Source organism: Garra rufa, chromosome 18 (genome assembly GCF_049309525.1).
Source record: "Garra rufa chromosome 18, GarRuf1.0, whole genome shotgun sequence".
Lineage (NCBI taxonomy): Eukaryota > Metazoa > Chordata > Actinopteri > Cypriniformes > Cyprinidae > Garra > Garra rufa.
In genome coordinates, this window is record NC_133378.1 from 26,240,159 (window position 1) to 26,252,230 (window position 12,072).

Below are 12,072 nucleotides of genomic sequence, written 5' to 3' on the forward strand. Positions count from 1 at the left end.
CTCAAACTCCATCTCTGCATATTTCTGTGAGTTTGGGTTTATTATAATGGTTATCTGTGAATATTAAATCAGATTTGTAAGGTAAATAATTTATAAACCTATGCTGACACAGGCGAATACATCAATGTCTTTCTCAATATGCTAACAGTATCGCGATTTTAAAATAAAAGCTCAAACCCTCACTTTGACTTTACACGTTTTTATGTCCACGTGTTGGCTATAGCATTTCTGTCATAAAGAAATGGAAAGTTGTTTCATTATGTCTATTTTAATTTCTAAAAAAATTTTAAGTTATAGTTATCCAATTACTCAATTAATCGTCAGAATATTTGGCTTATTACTCAATTACCAAAATAATCATTAGTGACAACCCTAATTCCATGTGAATCAAACCCATGGCATTGACATTCAACTCAACTGATGCTCCTCCATTTGAATCACAGGAACTCTATAGATTTAACTAAAATTACCAAATTGTGGAGGACAAACAATTATACTTTACACATAAAATCATAATTTTCAGATCATTTTAAAAATCTGTTTTTTATGATTTACCATGTTTTGTACTATCTGCAATCAAATTCTACCTTCATGAAAGACTTATGGATTTAATTTGCTAAAAATAAAAAATGTTACGTCCTTTACACAACTATTCAAAAGTTATTGTCAATTTTAATATAAATGCAATTTGTTAAAGTGATGGCAAACATGAATTTTCAGCAGCCATTACTCCAGTCTTCAGAAATCTTTTTGATATGCTGATTTGGTGCTCAAGAAACACTTCTTATCATTATCACAGTTGAAAATGGTCGTGCTACTTTATATTTTTGTGGAAATCACAATATATAACATATATTATAGCTCAAAATAAAACAGAATTTATTTGAAATAGAAATCTTTTGTAACATTACAAATGTATTTACTAAAACATTTTTGATTTTTTTTATGTGCGTATTTAAAAAAAAAAATTCTTCCGACACCAGACTTTTAGACTGTATTTAACCAACATCTCAGCAAGCTTCAGTGTAAGATTCTATGGTGGAAATCCATTAGTGAAGTCTTTTTGAACTTTTGCAAGCAGGAAACCCATAGTTTCTGAATTGGAATGGAATACAGCAACAGCTATGAATGGGGGATTTGGCAGTGTATGTAAATTAATACGTTATATTTAATTATTTGTCAATGTGTAAAATTTCTCTTTATATAGTGCTAATAAATATATTTCCAGAATAAAACTTGTGGGAGCTTATGTATAAATTTCAGGTGGATAAAACTGTTGGTAAAAGGAGATTAACTTCTGACCACATTTAAGTAAATATATAACATGAAAGAACATCAAATAGACCTTGTATGCATCTAAAAATGCCCCACAGCAGCTCATTAAACAGTATTGGGTGTACGAGTTCTGCTAAAAGGTGGTTAGTTTAGGAACAAGGTCAGAACACATATACAAACAATTTGTATCTTGACATGGTCACTGCAGTTGTAACATGTCCGCCACATATCATGAGAAAAGCACATCCACATTGACATTCCTCTGAATCCCTTAGTTTGGAGTCCAAGTGTGTGCATTTTAGTCCACATAAAGCTTAACATAATTTCATCAAACACTTTGATTCATAATTTAAAACTACATTAGCGTCAATCATTTGTTGTATAAAATATTCTGTGTTTATGGAATAACTGATTGCACTTGTAACTTATAATGCACTCTAAAATGCATGTTACACTTGGTGAGTCTCCCACAATAAGGGCAGGGCAGAAAATGAAACCAGTCAGAGGCCACACATATCTTATTGTTCACACAGTATAGACATCATACACATGTACAAGAATTAGAAACAAGGTTCATTTAGAATGAGATGTGCTTGAATATCTCTGAATAGATCAATAATCAGTGTTATTGATAGTCTGATTCTGGCTAGTCATTTCCATTCCAACACTTAAGCCATATAATGATGGATATGGGCTCTGCCATTTCACTATTCATTGCATACAAAGGGGAAAGACAAGCAAATTACAATTTTTCCACAATGCTGGTGTTTTTTAAAGCCAGTTTATCATTAATAGCAGATATTCAAGCATCTCAGGATCACGCATAAGTCTATTATTTTTGCACGGCTATGCATGGGTGATAGATCTTAAAGAGATGATGTAATCTTATGAAATAACATGATTTAGACACAAAGAATGTATATTACATGAGCATTTATATTCAAGATAAGCATAACGTTTTTCCTTCAAGCTTCACCCCTGCATACCAACACATAGCTTTACTTTTCTTATAATAACAGATCACATTTGACTCTTCTCTTCCCGAAACATTCACATCTTGTTGAAAAGGGAACCATCCTGTTTATGGCTTTGACTATCACAAAACATCTGCATAGAAACAGGGTGCTGGGCAGATATTTGTCTTTTCATCTCCTCCGCTACACTATTTCGTTTTTAACTGACAGCTCAAAGAAACTCCTCCACCAATTTTCAGCTATTTTTAAGTCATCTTTAAAACATACCTTGCTGTGACTGGCAAGCAGTATTGTCAGGTCTATGAACATGCAGAGTTTATAAAGTCTCTGATGTCTGAAATGCCAAAAAAAAAATTTTTTATCAGTTTAAACAAAGCTCCTAAAGTCCCAGACTCGGTCAGGTCACTTGGCGGCCATCTGTGTAATGCCTATTTGCAGCTAATTTCTATGTAAAAGACATTAACTTGAATGGGAAATCACAGAAATATCCAAAGCTGATTGTCAAGACTTTTTATAGTCAGAAAATAAAATCTGACAATTATGTTTTGTAAAATGCAACTTTGTTAGCTAAACTCATAGCAAATTAAGTATTTTTCAGGGTAATGTGCATGTTTGTTCTAGAGTAACAGTATCAAAAGGCAATTGGCTCTTTTAACCGAAAGGCCGGACTTTCTGCTCTGAATTTTTACATTTATTGTTATGTTCTGGCTTATACCCCCACTTATTCGGTTTCTGTCCTAGTCCAAGATAATTCTACTTCTTTCCTTTGCTAAAATTCATGACTTGCAATTTTCATAGAATTAATACTTTGACAGTCGTGTTTAAACATATAGACTGATATGAGAACTATACTGTACAACTGAATCTAATCATCAATTTTACTCAATCATCACTTTTTAAACTCAACACATGGTGAAATTTTACCTTTTTGATGTTTTGATACATATAAAAGCCCTTTCCAAAACGGTTTTTATTTTGTCCATAGCTTGAACGTAACAAGTTATAGCTATCGTAAGTTGGCTGATAGCTATGATTTTCAAGAATGAAATTTTGAGAAAAACGGGTTTAAGGTGAGACGGGTTTTACTTTTACTTCATGGGTTTAACGAGAGCTGTCTGTCAAGACAGGAGCGCTATACTGCATCATTACACAAGCAGGCTAACATCTGTTTTCCATTGTTTATTATGGGCATAGTCTCTGAACTTTTGACCCCCTCCTATGTTTAGATAGCATGAATAGTGTACTTTGTAGTTTACATTTAGAAAAGTGAGCACAGCACAACTGTTCGTGCAACTTTTCATATAACACTGTCATAGGACTCTTCTTTAGTAACTTCATCATTCGATCCTTTATCTCTGGATGTGAAATAGTCCATTATAATATTGTTTAGTGTGTGTAACATAGCGTGCGTTCTTAACATTAGAGAATGACAGTAATTTCTGCTTGCTGCAATAAATCGCTGTTTTTTCTACACTAAACAAGTCAATTTTGCCAAGATATTTTCAGAGACGATTGACGAAATGTTATAGAATAATCATTTAATGAAAACCTAAATTTGACCAAAAAATTGACATTCAACCTATTTTTCAAATTTCCTGAAGACGTCCCAGCGCAACATGTGACAGGTTTTCCTAGATCGCATTACAATTGTTCATTTCTACTAGCAGGCAACAAAAACCTTGAACTAACACTTTCTTAACTAGGCTTGACACTAAAAAAACAACTTTCGAATAAACAAAATCATGTTTTTGTCCAAAGCAGCTGTACATGTACAATACTGCACATGTCATGGCATGTTGCTCGGTCCCACACACACTGACACCTTGGTGCAAAATCTTGCTCCACATAGCTTCATATTATAAATAAAATATGTTCTGATTCAGGTTATGATATCACTAGTCAGATTTTCCTTTTGGCAGGATGGAACCCATCAACAAAATGTGTACGTCAAGGGCATTTATCAAACTGACAACAAACATAGCACAAATGAAATAGTAGACTTACGTCAACAATAAAGAAGTCCAGCCAGCACCAGGCGTTGGTGAAGTACTTGTAAAAACCGTAGGCCACCCACTTTAACAACATCTCCAATATGAAGATGTAGGTAAAGACCTTGTCAGCATACTCCAGAATGATACGGATTGTCTTCCTCTGTTCAATGTACACATCCTCAAAAGCCTGCAATAGATAACATATGGTTGCATTAACAAAACAAGTACTATCCACTGCTCATAACACCTTCCAGTAGATTTCATTTTAATTAAAAAAGTAGAAATGCAGTAATATTTCAGCTAAAAATGTAATTATATATAACAATTAGGACTGGGCGATAAATCGATAAAACAAGAGTTATATAACAAGTTATATATAACAAGAGTTCAATATGTCTATGCGCTAAAAGCTGAACAAAACAGCGCAACTCATTTGACCCACCCAGCCCTAATAATAATAATATTAAAAAACTGCTTAAGAATGCTGACATTATTATTATTGCACAACAATATCTGTGAAAACAACTGAACAGAAGGCTACTTCTTTGTCCAATAATTCAGTTCAAAACAGAGTCAACTTTCAAAAAGCAATTGTATAAGGCAAGATTCCTAATTCTATTACATTCCTTTTTTGGCAACATTAGTAGTGCTAAAGGCAGGAACATTTCCAGTGCCAGAAATAGATCCAATTGAATGAATAGTACAGTCCATTAATCACATCACCCAGCAGTGCAGCTCTGGCGCCAGGTCTCTACAATGAGACAATGCCTGCTTGAACCTCACATTATATTTACCTCACATGAACATTAATGCAACGGTCAGGCAGAATCCAAAACATAATGGAAATAAGCTGCCACTGATACATATTTTTTTTATGTTAGAACACCATATAATAATTGAATACCAAACTACAAGCCACAGTAAATCAATATGCAATATTCGGTTACACTTTATTTTAAGGTGTCCTTATTACAGTGTAATTATACATTCAGAGGGATAGTTCACCCAAAAATGAAAATTTGATGTTTATCTGCTTACCCCCAGGACATCCAAGATGTAGGCTACTTTGTTTCTTCAGTAGAACACAAACAAAGATTTTTAACTCAAACCGTTGCAGTCTGTCAGTCACATAATGGCAGTCAATGGGATCCACGGCTTTGAGAGTCAAAAAACATACACAGACAAAACCAAATTAAAATCTGTGGCTCGTGATGATACGTTGAGGTCTTAACGCACGAAAAAAAAAAACGGTCTGTGCAAGAAACTAAACAGTATTTTATAACTTTTTTTAACTCTGATCCACCACAATAAACTCACGTACCAGCTGTTGTGAACGCGCTCAGGACAGTTGGACATTGCGGTGGATCAGAGGTAAAAAAAAAATTATACAAATTCTGTTCAGTTTCTTGCACAGACGGACTGTTTCATGTATTAAAATGTATCATCACAAGCCGCAGGGTTTAATTTGGTTTTGTCTGTGTACATTTTTGACTCTCAAAGCCATGGGTCCCATTGACTGCCATTATACAACTGACAGACTGCAGCGGTTTGAGTTAAAAACCTTTGTTTTTATTCTACTGAAGAAACAAAGTCACTTACATCTTGGATGCCCCGGGGGTAAGCAGAAAAACATAAAATTTTATTTTTTGGGTGAACTATCCCTTTACAGGGTGTCTACAGGTTTGACCAAGTTAAATTTAAGACATTTTAAGACTTTTTAATACCATTTTCAAACAAAATTTAAGACCAAATTGAAAGTCCCGCAAAAGTCTAGCACAAAACTATGAAGATATTTTAAATTATTATTTTATTTAACTGATTATTCTTGGGAATATTCAACAGAAAACACTATTCCAGAAGAAGAAATTATTTTCTATTCCATGACAAAGTCAAGGCTCTCACACACTTTGAAGCCAATGTAACAGTGTAACAAACACAGATTTTGAGTCATGGATCGGATCATTTTTCGGATCAGAAAAAAAAAAGAAAAAAAAAAAAGTTAGTTTTTTCCTAATTACTGAATGCTTACTTTAGGTAGGCTACTTCTCATCCACAGCAAAAACTACTATCTGAACTAAAGTTCAGTAACAAAACAAGAACAATTACACAAATGACAAGTGTAAATGAATACAACATAAAGTTAGTAATAAAATCAATAACACTAGTATTCAGGAGGGGAAATTTAATAATTAATTGTAAAATAACTAGTGTTTCTCACTGCAGGTATTTATAGGATGCTGTCTCTTTAAGGCCAAATGCACCGAATACTGGCACGCATCTCTTTCTCAGCTGTTTCGGTTCACTGAAGACATAAACGACTGTTAAACAGAATACCAAAACGGGTATTAAGACATGACTTGGTATGTACGTTTCCGTTCAAATAGCAGTTAAAGAGGAATCAATCTGTGTGAATCGCGCCGCGCGCCTCTCTCTCCTCTCCTCTCCTCTCTCTCTCTCTCTCTCTGCGCGTGCTCGCGTCAGGTGTGTGCGGCAACGTAAAAACACGTGCTAATTATAAACTTTTACTCTATGATGGTTAAACTTAACAGTTAATCTGCGAATCAAATGCGTGTAGTTGGGCGGAAACCCGCTAAATCTGGCAACACTGAGGCGTTGTCAAGCAAGCGCGTGTCTAGCAACAGAACAGATTTAGAACCTGCGCAGGAGATTCTCCTCAAAACGATAAACTTTTCCTTTTCAAAGTGTAAAAAATTTAAGACCCTTGGATTTAGATTTAAGACAAATTAAGACATTTAAAGGCCTTATTTTAGGACAACGGAATTTAAGACTTAAGACTTTTTAAGGATCCGCGGCCACCCTGCTTTAAGTACTGAGTAATATTAATTAACTACATGTACTTACAGAGTTAGGATTACGGTTTGGTTTAGGGTTACTTGCATGTAATTATGCATAATTAATTGTCATTAAAATACCAAGTACATGTAACGTGTAATATGGACACCTTACTATAAAGTGTTCCCAATATTCAAGTAGCTTTTTTCTACTACAGTAGTTAAACACAGTACAAAGTACTTGTATACCTCCCTAAAAGAAATGTGTGTGTGTTTGTGTGCATTCTCACCAATGCTCCACTACTAAGGAGGATCATAAAGATGATGAGGGTTTCAAACCAGTTGTGCTCCACAATGAGATAGCAGGTCTTCCGGAGGAACCACCAATTCTTACCCCAGCCCTCGGTGATGGGCACATCACAACACTTGTAGCGGGCAATGCAACCTGCAAAATGGCAAACGTTATATTTCTGTTCCCATAATCCGTTACAGTTAGTGCAAAGAGAAATCGATGAGCCCTTTTACCTTCAGTCCAACAAGGTTCTGGGTCAACATATTCCTCTACTGCCTCCACCACCACTGCTTCCTCTACCTCTGGTTTAATATCTATTGTGCTGCCTTCTGAAGAGCTGATGTCATCCAACTAAAAAGAGAGAGGTCAGAAGTGTCATTTTTTGATGTTAAAAAATGTAAACAGCAAAGCGAAAACAATGTTCAGTGTAAATTGTAACTGCGTTCCCAATGACAGGCAAGAGAAGGTGTTTGTAAACCAGTTTGAACAATTCCATTCACTTTTTTTTGCCTAGAACCTAGGGATGTTAACCGATGACCGTTTGACCGGTGGTTGACCGTATCAACGTTAACCGGTCAAAGTTGTCGGTAGTCGGTTAAAAAAAAAAGTGCCGGTGCGTCTTTTACGCATTCTGAAGGTGCCTGTTTTATCCATTGGTTTTATCATGTTGCAGTCTATTAGGCAACATTCCGCATAAGATGGGCTTAGATTTGGAAATACATTACATCTACATTTCAGTGGTAACCGATAAGGTGATGATGATCATCATCTTTCTTTAATATGGTTAGCACTACCTCAACTAAAGCGGCGTCTCTTCGGAGCTGTCATTTTCTTAAATGAGCCGTGGCAATGTTTCAAATGAGCTTCTAACCTAGACAAACGCCTTTATTTTCAAAGCGATCACCTTGTACCCAAACCATTTGAAACTAAGGAGCCATTTGTCCTACGATTACATACAACAAGCTCTTCGGCGCCGCGTTTGCGGGACTCATGTTTCGCGCTGTAGGGGATTTTTAAAAAGTGACGCGAGTGGCAGTGTGTGTGTGTGTGTGTGTGTGTGTGCGGGAGGCAGAGCGGCAGAGAGAGGCCGCGATCACACCGAACGCGTTTTTGCAGATGGAGGCGCCTCTTTTGAATGGTTTTCTGTTGGCAGTGAGCGTTCTACGCGCTGCTTATGCGTCCCAGGCGCCTCACGTTTTTGCAGGAGCGCTCTGAGCGCGTGAAGTTGAAAAAAACAACAACTCTGAGCGGAAAAACGCCCAACGTCATTCGCGTTCTTTTCCATTGTCCAATCGAATGAATGGAGAGGCGGGCCTTCTGTTGTGGTGACGGAATTTTACGGTTGCTTAAAAAGTCCGGAGACTGCAAGAAATAGAGGAGAAACCTTTTGTGTCTATTGTGGGTAACCTGGAGCTGTATTATTTAGGGTTTCTGCTAATATGACAGTTTACTTAACAGCATAAAACTAAGATTTTAGAGCGCTCGCGCTATAATCCTTTGATTTGACTGACAGGACAGCTGTTTTGGTCGTTGCTTAGCAACATAAAAAACCGCAGCACGCTCTTTTATTAAAAGTCACGAAAAAAGGGCAGTGCTGTGCGCCTCGCGTTTTTAGAACTAAAAGACGCGTTCGGTGTGATCGCGGTCAGATGCGACAGAGTTGCGAAATTGCAGGCGGGGCTGGAAATGGCTGTTATTTCAAATAGCGTACCATATTTTAAACTAATCGGTTAACCGGTTTCAACCGGCTAATGAGGCTCGGTGGTCGGTCAAGAAATTTTTTAGTTTTCGCCATCCCTAGAACTGACACACTTTAGCTCTAATGATGAAATGACAAGCATCTGTATTCCTGTTTCATAATAGTGTACTAAATGGCCTACACACGTTTAAACATCATTCTGAAGCGATACACTGCACTTTACTCCATATATATCAATATCACAGACAAAAATTAGCAAATACCTCAGTTTAGAATAACTGAGCATTTACTCCTGAGGCCAAATCAATAACCACAGGGTATTACATTTCACCCACAAGCAACTAGGTCACAGCCTAAAAGCATCACAGCATCAGCTCTTTTGCATACTCACTTCTTTGCTGCCCTCTGCTTCAGACTCGCTGCTAAAATCTTCTGTGTTGAGATTCTCAAAGTCTGACTCGCCCACGGCGATGGGCACGCATACGGTCAGGTTGGGGTTGTGGATGAAGGACATGTGGTCGTCATCAATCATGTACTTGCCCACACTACTGCCGATTCCACTGGTGGTTCCGTTGCCGTTTTTCTGATAGTCCAGGTCACGGCTGATGTCCACACCTGTGTGATTGGCAATGCAGTTTAGTTTCCGGTCGTACATATCGTCTAGTGGCTTGGCCTCGTCGGTGACCTTCCTCCTGAGGATGATGTTGACCAGTTCTCGAACTTTGATCTTTATCCAGGCGATTCCCTTCTTGATGCGAATAACTGCGATCTGCAGGTTGTTCATCTCACCATCGTCATCGGGAGCTGCCAAGTTGTCTGCGCTGAATGAGCTCAGCAGCAAGGCAAGGAACAGATTCAAGACCTGATCAGTGTGAGAGAAAAGTAATGTAACTTAGTCTCAAATTAAAATCAGATCAATAACTAGTCAGCTGCCTTTGAAGGCATTTTATGCATCATATATACAGTTGAAGTCAAATGTTTACATACACCTTGCAACTGTGCCAAATGTTAATTATTTTAGCAAAATAAGGGGAATCATACAAAATGCATGTTATTTTTTATTTTGAACTGACCTGAATAAGATATTTCACATAAAAGACGTTTACATATAGTCCACAAGAGACAATAATAGTTGAATTTAGAGCCACAACTGTATTTTTTTTTGCTTAGTAATAGTTGTTAATGAGTCCGCTGAACTGTCCGCTGTTCTATAGAAAAAATCCTTTAGGTCCTACAAAGCCTTTGGTTTTTCAGCATTTGTGTATTTGAACCCTTTCCAACAATGACTGTATGATTTTAAGATCCATCTTTTCACACTGAGGGCAACTGAGGGACTCATAAGCAACTATTACGGAAGGTTCAAATGCTCACTGATGCTTCAGAAGGAAACACAATGCATTAAGAGTCAGGGGTGTAAACTTTTGAACAGAACGGTGTGTACATTTTTCTTATTTTGCCTAAATATCATATTTTATGTACATTTAGTACTGCCCTTCAGAAGCAAAAGAAGATACTTGCATGTTTCTCAAAAGACAAAATAAGTTAAATTTACTCCTAATTTTACTCCTTCAAATGTAAAAAGTTTTCACCCCCGACTCTTAATGCACTGCATTTCCTTCTGGAGCATCAGTGAGCTTTTGACCGTTCTGTAATAGATGCATATGAGTCCCTCAGTTGTCAGAGTCTCAAAATCATACAGGCATTATTGGAAATGGTTCAAATACACAAAAATGCTGAGAAACCAAAAGAATCTGTGGGACCTGAAGGATAATTCTGAAGAACAGCAGGCAGTTTAACTGTTCAGGACAAACAAGGGACTTGCTAACAACTATCACTATACAAAAAAACACAGCTGTGGATCATTCAGGTAACAAAACAGTATTAAGAATCAAGTGTATGTAAACTTTTAAACAGTCATTTTTATAAAATATTATTTTCTTTTGTGGACTATATGTAAATATCCTTTATGTGAAATATCTTATTCAGGTCAGTACTAAATAAAAAATAACATGCATTTTGTATGATCCCTTTTCTTTGGTTAAACAATTTACATTTTGCAGATTCTGCAAGATGTATGTAAACCTTTGATCTTAACTGTACATGAATACAAATCCTGTAGTATGAAAATATATCTTGCATTTATCACCACTGAAGCAGTTTTCAGAACTCAGCTCAAATATCATGACAAAAATGCATTTTCCGCATCTAAAGCAGACTTACCACCAAGTTCCCTATGACCATGACCATCATGAAGACGATGAGACACATTGCCTGTCCAGCCACCTCCATACAGTCCCACATGGTCTCGATCCACTCTCCACATAGCACCCGGAACACGATTAAGAATGAGTGGAAGAAGTCATTCATGTGCCAGCGGGGCAGCTCGCAATCAGCAGCGATCTTACACACGCAGTCCTTGTAGCTCTTCCCAAACAACTGCATGCCCACCACGGCAAAGATGAAGACGATGATGGCCAACACCAGGGTCAGGTTTCCCAAAGCTCCGACTGAGTTACCGATGATCTTTATCAGCATGTTGAGGGTGGGCCATGACTTGGCCAGTTTAAAAACTCTCAGCTGTTAAAAGAGAGCACAAGTAGAATTAAAACACCATGAACATTTTCTGAATGTGTGCTACTGAAAACAAATTCTCTGAAGAGTTATGCCACTTATTCATTATGTCTTATTCACAAACCACCCACAATCCAGTTTAAACGGATGCTGAATTCTTTAAAATAATGTTGGTCTGTATTTAAATAAAATAACTGTCATTCTTTTCAGTACAAACACACCTCCTTTCTATGTAAATTAGGCTTATTATACTCTACGATCTGCCTGATGCAATTAACGTTGTGCTATTACCGCCCACAGAAAGAAGGTGCTAAACAGAATTTTATTTAAGAGAGATCTGTTTATGCTGTTTTTATTGGTATTGGAAGCAGAAACTCATCAAATTATGAGAAAAAAATGGAAATGCCATAAATTACATACTGTATATGCAAATATACAATATGGTTGACAACAGCACTAAAATTTAAAGAAAGCTTTC

At 36.8% G+C, this 12,072-nt stretch overlaps 1 protein-coding gene across 1 annotated transcript in view; it reads right to left on the reverse strand.

The window, feature by feature from the left end:
* Positions 1-12,072, reverse strand: part of scn8aa (sodium channel, voltage gated, type VIII, alpha subunit a) — a 72,853-nt gene that overhangs the window by 20,861 nt on the left and 39,920 nt on the right. Inside the window, 5 exon segments of the mRNA XM_073822879.1 lie at positions 4,254-4,427; positions 7,323-7,477; positions 7,558-7,675; positions 9,415-9,885; positions 11,244-11,600. Of these exon segments, the coding sequence (XP_073678980.1) occupies positions 4,254-4,427; positions 7,323-7,477; positions 7,558-7,675; positions 9,415-9,885; positions 11,244-11,600 (1,275 nt within the window).